General features: G+C 42.6%; 1 protein-coding gene across 1 annotated transcript in view; it reads right to left on the bottom strand.

The window, feature by feature from the left end:
- Positions 1-694: 694 nt before the first annotated feature.
- CTNNA3 (catenin alpha 3) overlaps positions 695-15615 on the bottom strand; it is a 228779-nt gene continuing 213858 nt past the window's right edge. The window contains exons 7-9 of the mRNA XM_015423222.1: positions 6892-7095; positions 1847-1907; positions 695-747 (exon numbers count right to left, since the gene is read on the bottom strand). Of these exons, the coding sequence (XP_015278708.1) occupies positions 695-747; positions 1847-1907; positions 6892-7095 (318 nt within the window). The remainder of the gene's footprint in view (positions 748-1846; positions 1908-6891; positions 7096-15615) is intronic.

The following is a 15615-nucleotide window of genomic DNA, read 5'->3' as shown; positions in this document are numbered from 1 at the left end:
GCACACTTCCAATATTTATTTGCAGTGCTGGGTTATTACCATAATCAAGGATTTATTCTACCTTGGAGGAAGGGAAAACACCATTTTCTTGAAGGCTCCCTGGAAAAAAATAGTCTTCAGCAGACTAATATATTTTGGGTGCTGTCAAGTATACCAAATATGAATTACTGACTATTGTACTGAATCATCCTCTCCAGATCCATGAGCTGTGCATCACCTTATATTATTCCAGTCCAATCCTCAAGTAAGTATGCGATTAATGCTGAAATTGCTAGCTCAGAACCATTTAATGAAGAACAGGGCTTAAGAAAGCTTTAATTTTCTTCTTCCAATTCTCCCAGTACCATGTACAAATTTTTAAAAATGGATTCATTTAGAGGAAAACGCGCTTTTCAACTTCTAGATCTGTTCATGAATTTCAGTATATAATTTGTCCAAAAATTCTGCTTTCCTGAACCTTCTCTAATCAAAATATATTTTTTAATTTCTGGAAAAGTAAATACCACAGCCTAATTTTCCATTTTAGGAGTAAGGTATATACCATCACTAGTGAAAAGTCATACCAGCTTTTATGATCCCAACAAAATTTCTCAGTGCTCTTTAACTTCTGCAGTGTTCCATCTCAGAACAAAGTCACACAAACACATATTCCTCTCAGAATGTATTTCGGGTGTCACAATAAATTGTGCTGTGCTTAAAGCATACTTTTGCCTGTAGTAGTAGAAGAAAATTTGAATCCAGTAGCATCTTAAAGAACAGAAACATTTTCCAGTGTATAAGCTTTCATGAGTCAAAGCTCACTTTGTCAGATAACAGATGGTAGACCAACCTTGGTTAGTCTACCAGACAAGAAAGAAACCCTGGTTTTCCTGCTCTTTCTTCTCTCCATGCTGATGATTCTATGGTGAAAATGCAGTTTGTGAATTCAGACTTCCCAAGAAACTGTGGTTAAAAAGCCAGCGACAAAACCCTCATCTGAAATCTGAGCCTAATTGTTCTGGTTATGCATTACGCTTCCCAACCTCCAGGTAGTGGCTGGGGATCTCCTGCTATTACAACTGCTTTCCAGCCCTGAAGTCCCTCTGCTCCCCAAACATCCCCTTCCTTAGGCTCCACCCCGAAAATCTCCAGAGCTGGCAACACTATCATGCATTCAGACATGAGAACTGGCCTTTACAGTGGCATCTGAACACAACTCCAGTCACTCATTGATGAATGTGTGAATGCCAATAAGTGTAATGTTTCAGAGGTTCAGAAGAAATGAAAACTCATCTTCCAACTGCTACAATATCAAATGATATTTTTCCTATCTAAATTCACTCTGAGTCATTAAATTCAGGAAAAGGATTAATAGCCTAATTCCTGAACTCCTCCGGTGAGGTCAAAATAGTGTTGCCAGGTCTCTTGCAACAACGGGAGACCACCTGACACCCTGCTGCTTCTCAATAAGGCAGCAAGTGAAAAATAAAAGAAAATAAAGTTAAAACTGGTGTCGCACTCAGTCTGTTACATCACTTCTGGCACAAACCCAGAAGCAACATCAGTGTTATCACAGAAATGATCTAGGATTCCATTTAAACTCTATGGTAAACTACAGAGTTTCAGTGGAATCCTAGAGTGTCGCCCTGACAGGACAATCTCACTCTCAAGTCCATTATGGAAGTGATATAATGATGTCAGTATGACACTGATTATATTTTCCCCACCCCCAGACTCTCCTGCCAGTTGCCAGAGCTCAGCAGGCAACACTAGACCACGAAACAAAAATCCTGAAATATCCCTCACAACTTCCTTTAACCCACTCTATCTGAATGAAAAAGCAAATTGTGCAAATGACACAGAATACCCGCTAAAGAAGCACTCGACAGTGCTCCTGTGATGGTCACCTCTGTTTTTGTACAGACATTCTGTGTCTTTATTGGCATTGCCTCAAAGAGTTAATTTGTTTTCCCTCCTGTTTTCTACAGAACATATCAACTTCCAGAGCATGCAACCACAATCTCAATCTGTTTGCAAACCCTCCTGTAATGAGAATGTCACAGCAGTGATAGAAAAATCTCCATCACCTAGGATTAAATAATTCAGGAAGAACTGGAAGTCATTTGGTATGTCTACTCTTCAGTTGTACTTGAAAAGCTTAATGTTTCCAAGTGTGTCACAGTGAATGAGTGACTGTGACACACACCGATGTTTGGCTCATTTGGTAACTCTTGCTCCTCTAAATCAGAAGATTTCCTCTCTTTGGTTCATACAATTTATAAGCAAAAGGATTCAGAAGAGCAAGGTAAATCAAAAAGGGCAGGATTTTGCATTACAATAATCCTAAAATGGTCTGCTTTAGTACCAACAAGAGGGCCGTCATCACCTTTTCCCCAGACAGCAAAAGCAGCTAGAGACAAAGAAAGATTAAATAACACCTGGAGAAGAGAATGACAAAGGCCCTTTATTTTGCGGACCTGGCAAGGCTATGAGAAAGTAGGTATGCGCACTGGTGACTAGTACCACTATTCTGTGAATCATATCAACGCTTCAGGAAGAAGATTGGTCTATGAACAGAATTCTCTTCCTTGAATGAGCTGGGGGGGGGAGGGAGACATAGTTTCCAAGGACCTGAACCCTTTAATTAAAAATTAAAAAAACATTGCGTTTTCCAAAAGGAAGAGCTGTTTTCCTTTATCATCTGTTAGCGAGAGCTCTGTCCCCACACCAGCATTGAGCTGTCAGAGAACCACCTAACCCCTAACCGCATTCCATCAGAATGGATTTAATATAATTTCTCTTGTATCTTTATTCATTATAAACTGCTTTGGGTTCTGTTAGGGACGGAAAGCAGTCAATAAATATAGTAACTTGTGTCTCTTACACTGCAATCCTAAACAAAGCTATCCCCTTCTAAATCCATTGAAGTCAAACTGAGCTTAGAAGGGTGTAAATCCATATTTAAGTTTCCACTGAGGCCATGGTTCTTCCTGTCGTCAGTCTACTCTGCCCACTCATAGTTTTGGATTTTCTCCCCCCACCCAGTACATCTCTTTGTACAAAAGCATCTGAATTTAGACAAAGCTGTTTTTGATCATCAAGACTGGTTTGTCTTTTAATAGAGAACAACATCTTCTGTTACTGCCCAGCATTCAAGAGCATTATACTGATTCCAAAGAATATTTGGGCTGATGCAAATGAATCCTGGGCACGTGGCAGTCTCTGAAAATTTAATTGCTCAGTGGGTCCTGGAAATCAAAATTTTAGCAGTTACACGGTTTCAAGACTCCTTGCAGTGAACAGATGCGGCAGAAATACAAAGTGTTGCTGGCTGTTTTACAGATTGGGTTCTTGTTTGATTCCTGTAGTTTTGTTTCTGTGATGAGGGTTCCGTTCTTTTTTATTTTCAGTGCGCTGTGTTCAACACTTTTCACACACTAGCTACTTCAAAGACAAAAGGAACTGGCTTGTACTACAGCAGTATCACATTAAAACAAAAACACCTCCGGCATCATTCAAAACAGAAGAGTGGGTAAATGGCATTAAACTAGGTTACAATAACATGAGAATTTGAAGGCCTTTGAAGAGTTTTGGTAACTGAGGTTTGAACAACAGCGAAGGCTCCCCCCCCCCCCCCCCGGAGGTATCATATTCAATTAACCCACAAGGTCTCCTTTACACCCTGCCAGCACTTCACCTCTCCTCTCTACAAGGATGCCACTTTCTCAAATAACATCTTATTGATTTTTCCAAAATGACAAAAAGCAAAAAAATATGCAAGAAAAGAAAATGTTACTGTTTAAAGGGTGAAGCATAGAATACAACATTAGAAATAAATAGAAAGCTTGCCTAGCAAAAGCAGAGACATTCTTTGGGATCTCTACTTGTCACCAATACAGTCCTTATAACCACAAAAATAGGGCTGTCAGCCCCCTCCTGGCAACTGGTGGGGGGGTGGGGGGACTTACCAGCAGTGGGAGAGGCCTACTCTGGCATCACGGAGATGTCATCAACAATGTGGTAAACAAGTATAAAGCCAATAATCGTGATAGTCTGACCCACAAATCAAACAGTCATTAAGACTTATAAAGAATGCTATCTATGTATTACAATCTGAAGCACTACAACATGTTAAACAAATCATAAGAAAATCCTTGAACCAAGGTACATAATCAACATCGTCTCCGGATTATATAACAACGTTTCAAAAAATGGGTCTTCTTCAGGAGATATTATAATGGTGCAAAAGCTCTCTGTTTCATAAGTGCTAGATAACAAGTCTTAAGAAATACTAAATTCAGATAGGACGCTGATCTCAGTTAACATTCAGGCTCAAAATATGCTGCTATGTATCCCGGGATCCATTAGAAACATAGCAGCATATTTCGAGCCTGAATGTTAACCCTGAATGAGCCCGCACATGCGGGGAGGGCGGGGTATAAATCGAAATAAATAAATAAATAAAATAAAATAACTGAGATCAGCATCCTATCTGAATCTAGAGGAACTGGTCTTAGTTGTCTAGAGAGCAACTGTAATAATAGGAAATCTCCAGGTGCCACCTGGCGGTTGGCAACCCTTGCCTAGGATTCATTTGCACTAGCACAATAAGGGTCTTCTAAATTACTATAATGGTCCTGAATGCTGGCATTAGTGTAAAAACCTACTGCCTGCACAACCCAGACACCCACCCTTTCCTTCAATGCAGGTTACCTTAATTGAGTGCCACCTGTCTGACAATCAGTATTGAGACCACGCACACACAATCCTTGTTCCTTGTTCACTCCATCTTCTCTGCAAAAATTAGAACTGCTCTGTGATCTCAAAAAGCTAGGGATGCAAATGCTGTAATGCATGAGAGGAGGCCCTGAGAATAAAATAAGAATCTTGGATTCTTCCATCAGTAATTTAAGTGCAACTTGTTGAGCACCTTTCAACTTGTCAAACAGAATAATGTCTGCATCCATTGCAAAATACTATCCGAAATTCAGTTGATCGTTTCCAGGCAATGGTGCTGTAAGATCTCTTATTTTGTACTGCACTATGCAAAGACAATAACACCAGGAAAAGTGGAAGGCAGCAGGAAAAGGCCGGGGGAGCTTTGGTGCTGTTATTACTTCTCCTCCTCTAAACAGGGGTGGATGAACACTACCATGCCAAACACAGACAACAAGGTGTTATTAGCTAGTTTTTAATGGTTGTTAATTTTAATGATTTTATATGTAAAGATACTATTTTGTTGTCACTGTGAGCTGCCTTGAGCAAGCAGAATATAAAGGTTTTTAATCATTAAAGAACATTTATAAAAATAAAGATTCCTGAAATTTCTGGGCACTATGGCATGGGACAGTCAGGATGCCTTTCGATCTCAAAGGGTCTTATTTAAACACACACACACACCAGCACTGCAAGAAGCCTCCAGATCTGCAGTGACGCATCATAGAGCCATCAAGGGTTTTTCTTTTTTCCATATTAACTTGTTTGGGTTTTTTAGAGTTCACAAAACAATGTCAACATGTGACAGCAGCCACACGATCGCCTTCTTCAGAAAACACAGCCAAAACGTGCCCAAGAGATACACTCAGCCACATGAGTAATCAATGCATTTTTTTCCAGGTGCAAAATACTGTGCATCCAACACAGCAATACAAGCATTTGAGCAACTGTGACTGGATCCCAAAAAACAAGTGAATAGCAACTGAACTGACTGCACAAAAATCATGTCATGCAGACCACCTCCCTCCCTCTCCAAAAACCCAAGGCAGTTCAGGAACGCATCTGCATACATTTTGTAGACTCCAGTCAGACAGACTATGAGACGAGTCGACAAACAAACAAAAATCTTCTATGTATTTCAATTTAAAGTAATATGGTTGAGTTCACAAGCCTTGCAGATGACTTTCTACGGCTACAAACATCATCATACAGTTTAGATTGGTGGTTGCCAACTTTTTTGTTATGGTTACCCACAGTCAACCCTTGCTTGGTATGGTGACCTAGTTTTCGGGGGGAGGGACCAGAGCATGTACAAATCCCACTTTCAGAGGCTTCACAAACCCACTCTTGAGTCAGGACCCATTGGTTGCAAATCCTGTGAAAACAAAATACCTAGTAACACATGGCTAGACTGAGAATCAATAGTTTTGTTCTGAGAAGAAAGGGGGGTGGGGATTCAGTTCCTCGGCTTCAACAACCAATAGTCACTTAACAGAATTAATTCCCAAATTGAGTTTTGAGAACCTTTTATATAAAGAACACTGCATCTGCTCAATACAGAGGTTATTATGTTTCCCAGAATGAAAAAAATACTAGCATTAAATAGAAAGATACAAATCAATAACATAGGTAGATAAAATTACTCAATGTGAACCCAGCATCTAATAATTTTTTTAAAAAATATCAGCACAATACATGATAAATAGTCCAGATATGTGTAAGACATTCCTAACATCAACTAGCCCTTGGCATATTGCACCTCTTTGAATAACCAGCCTGAGAGATCCATAAACTCAAATGAAATTACTTTCTTTAGTTGAGAATTGTCCAAAGATTACAATAAAGGACTCCAGACACTAGTGCCATGGGTATGAATGGTACTATGCGAACCTCTGTCACCTATAGGTTTGTAAGACATCACAAATAATTAACAAGTTTTTTAAAACACTGCCAGATAATCAGCAGCCCCTTTCTAAAGCATTTTAATCCATTTAATTAATTAACCAACTAACTGACTATACATTACATAAATTGACTAAACGTTGCATTCCTAACAACTTCCAAAAAACTTTAACTAAACAAAATACACTGCGGAAAGGCAGAGGGAACCAGTAACTATGGGACAAACTTCACATAAAGAACAAAAAAAAAAACCCATAACGACAACTAGTATGTGCAAAGGATCCATTCACTTACATTAGCCATGTACTCTGAAAGGAGATCTTGGAGAGCTTGACGAATAGCATTGCACTCAGTGATAATGCGCTCTCGGTGAACATCCCGTGTGCAGGAAGAGTCTGCTAATAAAGCAGCCCCGCTGATAATCCCTTCTAAACGCTTTTCTAGCGATGGCCTTATTTCATCATCATTCAAAGCAAGAGGATCCAAGGCAACCAAATTCTAAAGGGGGAAAAAAGAAATAAGGCTGGTAATCATACTTCAGTCCTCCTGTATGAATAACTAAATCATTCATGTCACTTTCCCATTCAATATTCCCATCATCCTTGACTTTCGGTCTCTCTGCTGTCACTTTTTAAAGAGAGCAAGAAAATTAAAGATTGAACTTAGAAGGGGTTTATATGGGTCTAGTTCAAAAGTCTTGTCTGTTCATGTACATTAGAGATGACATCAAAAGCCTTTTGGGAAATGATCAGGGCACACCAGTTGACAAAGCTATCTCAAATGAGTTTTTAAAAGCATATAAGAACCCTTTTTCTTCTCAAGAGTTTCTTACCATTGAGCTTTTCTCTGAATTCCAGAGCCAGGAGGCAACATCAGGGGAAGGCCTCGGCCTCTGTGCCCTGTTGTTGCCCATCCAAAGGAACTGGTTGGCCCCTCTGTGAGACAGGATGCTGGACTAGATGGACTATTGGTCTGATCCGGCAGGACTTTGACTAAACAAAATGCAATGCTTATAATGTTTCTATAGCAGTCCACTGCAGAGACAGTAAGAGCTTTCTTATCTGACACTTGAATATCCTGAAAACTCAGTTATCCGGTATCACCCAAAGGACAATCTCCTACCCTCCAGTCAGCAGCCACACGCATCTTCGAGCACACGTACACCTGCACACCTGATCCTCCAGCCCAGCTTGATGCTTCCAGCTGCAGTGCAGCTTCTGACAGCTAGAGCTGCCTGCGGGCATCATCCTTAGAGAGCTCCCGGTAGGGTTGCCATTTCTCGGTTAGGAAATACCTGGAGATTTAAGGGGTGAAGATGGGGAGGGCCAGGTTTTGGGAGGGGAGGGACCTCATTAGTAACTAATGCCATAGAGTCCACCCTCTAAAGCAGCCATTTTCTCCAAGGGAACTGATTTCTGTTGTCGGGAGATCAGCTGTAATTCCAGGAGATCTCCATGCCCCACCTGGAGGTTAGCCACCCTAGTTCCCGGGCTACTGGCCCACACGTCTGCCCGTCACATCAGATGGCTCGATGGCTCAGGGGGAAGTAGAAGGGTTCCACCAGGCATGGGGGCTGTTGCCATGGAGTTCCAAAGGGCTCATTATTTGGTTTCTATTATTTCCTCTGGTCAGGGAACAGGAGAGAACACCACACTAGAGTATCTGGCACCTTTGATTACCTAGCAACACTCATGCCCCGTGAATGCCAGACACCAAAGCTAACAGGATTCTATTCTAGACTTACTCATTTTTCAGTCTTATTTCTCAGAATTCACTATGTGCTCCTCACAGATCCCTAAATTAATGTAATCATACGCTTTCGTGCTTTATCCTCATAATTAGGGATTTGTTTCCTATGTCGTGAAATAACACAAAGGAAGGAGGTCTCTGATCACAGGTAGAAGTTGAAGGCATTCCACCTCTGGACAATAACTACATGCAACTATCCCAAACCAGACAAAGTATCTAGAAAGGACACACTCAGGAGCGCCAGCATCTTTGCTTTGAGGAGTTAAATGTTTTTTAGAAGTTCTGCTAACAAAATGTTTAAGTGCATGGGCTGAGGCCCTTCATTTTACCACTAATGGCACAAAGCTGGGCATATTTAGGAGTCCTACTATATTCGGTAGGACTACAGACTGAAGAAATGTTGGTTTGCTTTGACTAAGGATATAAAAGGAGGGGGCAGGGAGCCTCCAGCTTTTTGATCAACAGCTGAGTTTCTGAAGGAGTTTCCTTCCATCACTGTCTTCTTCAGTATCTCAAAGCCAGGGGAAAAGCTGATAGACAAAAAAATTTTAGCCATAAAACTAAGTTGCTACTGTACCAAATAGGATTGCTAGGTCCTTTTCTTCTGCCAGTGGGGGGTGGGAGGGAGCTTCCTGGGAGTGGGGAGTGTGGCGACGTCACCACACGCAACGTCCCTGACACGATGACATCACTTCCATCTGATGTCATCACACTGGGGATGTTGTGCCTGGCCATGGCTGTTGGGGTGCGGCTTCCCCCACTGGCCAGCTGGCTGGCAGCGGGCTGGAGCCCGTGAAATCAGGAAATCCCCTGCTCCCAACCTGGGGGCTGGCAACCCTAGTACTAAAACTTCACCCTCAGACACCTAGCTACCTTTGGATTTCCACTCCTGGCTGGGTCTCCTCCTTAAAAAAAATGGCTGCCATTGGAAAGGGACTGGGCTAAGTGAATGACATGAGCATGTGGAAGAAACCCCAACAACGTTAATTCCGTGTAATGTAATGTAAAAGCCAGCTTCTGAATGGGGGGGGGGATTTAAAGAGACAGTACACTACTTCATCGGTGCTTTGTTAGCCATAACATTTTGGAGGAGGAGAAGGATTTTATTCTAATAACAATCCTGTGAGGTAGATTAGGCTGAGAGTACATGACTGCCCCAAGATCACCCAATAAAGGTTCCACTGCAAAGGGAGGACACAAACCTGGATCTCCCAGATACTAGTCCAACACTGTAACCACTACGTTGACTGAGTTAGCTGGCAGCCTGCCATCCCCTTTACCGTTTGGTGAGGAGAGTAAGGAGGTCAGCAGGTGGTTGCTGGGGACAGCCTGAGTTGATGGGGCACTGCCCCACACGTCCTAATGGAGCAGCCTCCACTGTTCATTGCTTAGTCAAACTGGCAAGCTCTGGTGTAGATGAAGAAAGGAGAATAAATGGGCTACCTCAGAGATAACAGGAGTCTCTACCTGTTCCATGGAAGTGATGTAATGGCATCTTACAACACTCTGGGAATTTCTGAAATCTCTATGGTTTTTATCACAGCATCAGCTCGGGTAACCAAGTACCTACCGCGAATCTGTGGGGGACACATAGTTCTTGGCGGGAACATTCCTGCGGAGAAAACACACACACTGCACTACACTGTCACCCAGACGTGCCCAGCATGCTGACATCACATCTGGGCGACAGCATAGTGCGACACGGGTGTGTTACAGGCAGGAATGTTCCAGCGGGAAAGCATGTGTCCTCCGCCGATTTGCGGTAGGTACTTGGTAACCAATGTTCCCTCTAAGCTGTGGAGTCTTGTGAGCAAAAATTCTACTTTGTGAGCTACAGGCATTAAGGTTGTGAGCGAGCGATTTGGCTACTGCATAAATTAGCTTGCTCTGGAGCCATTCTTCCTGAGCTAAGACAAAAATGTCTGAGCTGGAGGCTAAAAACTGTGAGCTAGCTCACACTAACTCAGCTTAGAGGGAACCTTGTTGGTAACCCTAGCATCAGCAATGCCTGTTTGCAGAGTCTCTGCCTCCCAGTGCTCCCAGTGGTTGTCAGCCAAGTGTTGCAAAGGACTTGCAGATATAATATGTGCAATTGCCTACTGAGAAAGAGCCTACTTTCACTTATAGTAGTAATATATAACCCACAGCTAAAGAAAGGTCAACAGTTTACTGCTCCTGCCTTACTTCAACCGTATTACCCTACGCATTCTGCACAGCAAGGTATTTTTCTAAGAAATTTGGAAGGAACACATCAAGAGGTACCACGCCATGTGCTGTTCCGCTAAATCTGTGAAATGGTTTCATTTACAAAATGAAATAATATTGCTTTGTTTATCAAAAGGCAATGCCAATTTCATAATGTATAAATTAAGCAAATCACCTTCCTAATTCATGAAACCAGCAATAGGCATTAGAAATTCATCAAGTTACATATCCTTTATAATTTCTTCTTTTCTAATGTACTCTCTTCTCACAGCAGGGAGATGGTGCCTGATTGCGAAGGAAAATTGCACACTAGAAAGAGAGCTCAATTGGGAGTATTTTCCAACTACAATAGAAATTCATGAAAATTAGCAATATTTAATTAAGCAAGAAGTATCTTTACTGTGCCTTCATTCACAGAAGAAAATCAAAGAAATGCAGCACTGCAATTAGCTTTAAATTGGGAAGGGTAGTATTCGGAGGCTCTGTATTCCGTAATGAAAACATACATATTTGAACCACAAAGCCTGAACAAACAAAATCAAAAACTTAAAAGGTACTTTCAAAAACGGAACCTGTCGGGTCTGACTATTCTATAACTTGTGAGATCCCTGCTGGCAGCATGAGACATACAGTAGGACTTTTTCCCACTATCATGTATTGGTGGTGAAGTGTCACCTCTAGGTTTACCAGACTCCAGGTGGGGACTCCTGTTCTCCCAGAATTACAACCTATCTCCAGACTACAGAGATCAGGTCCCTGGGAGGAAATGTCCCCTTCAGAGAGCATCTATGGCACCACATTTTGCTGAGTTTCTTCTGTTCCCCAAACTATGCCCTCCCCAGGACGCTCCCCCTCCATCCCCAGTTACTTCCCAAGCCAGAGCTGGCCACCCTCTCACCCACATGGATCTGTGTAACAATTGCAACCTTGGCACATAAATGATTAATTTGCATTCTGTGGCTCAAGTGGTTAAGACGCTGAACTGCAGCCTGTGGAAGGTCGGTAGTTCAGCAGTTCGAGACCCGAGTGTGCCGCATGACGGAGTGAGCTCCCATCTCTCGTTCCAGCTCCTGCCAACCTAGCAGTTCGAAAGCAAAAAATTGCAAGTAGATAAATAGGTACCACTTCGGTGGGAAGGTAACAGCGTTCCGTGCGCCTTGGTGTTCAGTCATGTCGGCCACATGACCACGGAAATGTCTTCGGACAGTGCTGGCTCTTCAGCTTTGATACGGAGATGAGCACCGCAACCCTAGAGTCGGATTCGACTGGCTTTCAAGCAAGGGAACCTTTACCTTTACCTTTAATGCTCCACTAACCTAAATACACCTTCACAAGTAGAAAAAAAGGCTACAGCTCAGGTTTTTTGGGCTAGCTTTCAGTCTTCCTGGGTAAACAATTACCATTCATATATTTGCAGCCAGTTGCCAACAGAACCAAAGAGTTTCTTCCTGTGGCCTCAGGATTTGTGAGCAATGGACTCGTCAAAATCTTCTACAAGTCAGAGACTAGGCTGCTGGGGAGGACTGGAAAGGTGAGGGAAGATCCATGCTGCCAACTCCTTCTGGGAACTTTTCCACTGGATGCAACCCTATTCTCTTTGGTTATAGTTAGGGCTGCCACACTCCAGTATTACAATTGATCTCCAGACAACAAAGACAACGGCTGCTTTGGAGAGTGGATTCTAGGGCATTGTACCATGCTGAGGTTCCGCCCTTCCCCAAACCCCGCCCTCCCCAGACTCCATCCTCAAAATCTCCGGGTATTGCCCAACGCAGAGCTGGCAACCCTACTTATAATGAATGTCTCTATCCAGCTGAATGAACACATAAGGGTGTTCTAGCTGTGAAGTGGAATCTTCTTAGGGAAGGGGGGCGGGAGAGAGGGAGGGTGAAGTTACAAAGAGGCAGGTGACCATACAGCAGGCACAAGCACTGGCATTTTCTTTGCTGAAGCCAAGATTTTGGGTGATTTCAACCCAACAATGGACACTGCAGAGAAGCATTGAAAATATGGGAACGTCCTATCACATCCGTTTCTTATCTGTTTGCCTGTTGGCTAGTTGGTTTTAGGGGAGAGTTTGAGATGTCCCATTATTCTAATCCTTTTGTACTCACCGTGATGGGTTAGTGCTGTATTCCACAGATTCTTACACACAAGTGAATGATGGACTCCCTCTGACTCAGCTGGAAACTGGTTTAGTAATTAACCCCAAACAAGGGGGGGGGACACCTGATCTCTTTTCTGAATTTTTTTCTCCCAGCTTGTAACCAGGGATGCTCATGCTCTGTTTGCCAGTCTCAGCAAAGGAGCTGAGCTTCTCTTGATTGCTTTGCTGCATGTGAACTGTATGAGTCTGTTCATCCAGTTACTTTTTGCCCATTCAAACAGTACGCTGCAATTAGCCATGGTTCATGCACGCACATTCTCATATAGAACAAATGAGAATTCTGACATCTCCCTTTCTGCCAACGAGACGTTCCCCAGGTTCCTACAAGACAATGACTCAGCCATACCCCACCATCCTGAGTAGATATAAATCACCTGCCTACCATTTTTCTTCTCACCTTGACACAGAGAGTACTCCATCTTTCTGTGTTATACCTCTGAGGATGCCAGTCACAGCTGCTGGCGAAACGTCAGGTGCTACAATGCCAAGACCACGGCCACACAACCCGGAAAATCTACAACAACTAATGAACTCTGGCCGTGAAAGCCTTCGACAACATATAGAACTGTTTTTGTTGCTTTTTAAAAGCAGCATAATAGTGCAGTAGAAAATATAAGTAAAACATCAAATCTCTGTTACAATTTTTATAGCCTTAAATGCTGAAACCCACTTTTTAAAAAAATATAGTTTTAAAATGTTTTTGCCAGGACCCTCACAATCTATCCTTGCCCCTCTCTCTCTCTTTTACGAGCTGTGCAGTAACACTGCAGCATGATTTGACATGATTTGACCTTCAATAGGCTAAAAAGAAAAGGACATTTGTGCAAAGCTGCCCTGTGCCATTTTGAAAAGCAGAGTTTTTAGTTCCAGTTCTTCCACATAGTGGCTACAGGAGAGGATACGGACTAATGTTCCACCTGCAGCCAACCTGCAGTTTCCCCTTTAAACTGGAGATAACAAAGCTTTCATTTTCTCCTCAGTGGGTGGGGGGTGTTAAATGGAGCCAGATGAATCAGGCTTGGATTGGGCATGGCATGGTCCTGTTAGGATTACCAACAATGCTCCTGTTAACTATTGACTCAACGCCGTCTCGTAAGTAACAGTGAATCAGCTTTATTGGTTTCAAACAGGAACAGTGAAGAACACACGACAACAAACAGTGGAGCAGGGCTCCTTTTAAACTATCCCGGACTGATGTAGCCATGCCCTAGAACAGTTAAGGACCAATGGCATTACAAAGATAACATCCAGTCATATCGGTTCCCTCCTGAACAGTTCTCTGCACTCTGCACTCTGATTGGGTTTATATGAATAGGATTGTTCCAGCTTACAATCCTTGTCCAGGTCTTAAGCTTTACATGGAATGTAATACAGATAAAGACATAACAGCTCCCTCTAAGCTGTGGAGTCTTGTGAGCCAAGCTTCTACTTTGTCAGCTACTGACATTAAAGTCGTGAGCAAGCAATTTGGCTACTGCATAAATTAGTTTGCTCTGGAGCCATCCTTCCTGAGCTAAGAAAAAAAATGTGTGCACTGGAGGCTAAAAAAACTGAGCTAGCTCACACTAACTCAGCTTAGAGGGAACACTGGCTACCAACCTCTATGTGGTGCCTGGAGTTATCTCCAGATTACAGATATCAATTCTCCTGGAGAACATGGCAGCTTCGAAGGATGGACTCTATGGCATTATACCCTGCCAAGGTCCCTTTCCCCTCCCTCCCTAAGCACCACCCTGTCCAGACACTGCCCCCAAATCTCCAGGAATCTCCCAAGCCAAAGTTGGCAGCCCTCATCTCTCCACTCCCCTTGACTTCAGGGGCTTCCTGCTGCCTTTGCAGAGAAAAAAATCCAGAAGTGTATGCAGCCTTAGTCCAACTCTTGCAATGCAAATGTTCCAGCATAAAAGCTACGTAGCAGCTCTTGAAACAGCCAGGCAATCTGTTTAGCCCATAAAGCGGAGTGGGGACACTGAGAATTATCTCTGACCTTCAAACTTTCTGATTCACTTTTTAATCGCTATCCGCAATAGCGCCAAGCACTCCCCGATGAATTCATCCCTTCAGTATTCATTCACTTGTACATCAAGTAGTTCCGCAAAACGTTTGACTCTTGATAAGACCGCAGGTTGGCATTTTAATTCTTAAAGCAACGTTTGTCAAGTTTTAAAGCTTCCTTCATGAAAAATTAAAACTGGAGGAAGGCTAAAGATAAAGAGCCCTCTTATTATCCAATTGCTGCTTACCAATAGGCATCTGATGTGTACTGGGCAAATCTGCATTGATCAGTTCAAAGGACGCCATAAAAAAAAATCAATGTAAATGAATGAGTGTTTGCAGTAGGCAGATCTGATCAAACAGATTTTCTAATGGGCTGCGCGCGAGTGCTTCGTGCTTCTTGCTCCTGTGGAATTAACGGAACTGTGAGAAGACTGAATGTTTAAATTGAATGCTTAGGGCAGAGCTAGACAGGATGAGGGGAGATGCATGACCAAATCTCCCACCGGTTTTTAAACTGCAAATAGAAGCCATGAAGCAGGAAAGGCATTTGGATCTTACTCGCAGTTCAATGGCAGTGGTGTTATAACCCTTTTCTTTGTAGCATTTTTGCAGCCAAAAAAACCATACACACATAGACCAGGACTACTATTTTTTTTTCCGAAGGGGGGGGGAGAGTCAAGGCTGACCCTGCCTTGGTGCAGTAACATAACCAAGTGGTAATACACACACAATAAAGCAAAACAAAGCTTTATTTAAGGTTTTTAAAACAAGGCCTATAGTTCAGGGGCAGTAAAAATGCACAGAAAAACAAGAAAGCTAAGCAGCTACCTCTAAGCAGCTACCTCTATGTAAAAAAATAGAAGGTTCATTATACCACATGTGGTGGACTTGTGAAAAAG

This window comes from Gekko japonicus, unplaced genomic scaffold, assembly GCF_001447785.1.
Source record: "Gekko japonicus isolate JY-2015 unplaced genomic scaffold, Gekko_japonicus_V1.1 scaffold1368, whole genome shotgun sequence".
Taxonomy (NCBI): Eukaryota; Metazoa; Chordata; class Lepidosauria; order Squamata; family Gekkonidae; genus Gekko; species Gekko japonicus.
Note: the sequence above shows the minus strand (reverse complement) of the source record. Positions and strands in the feature narration are given on the sequence as shown.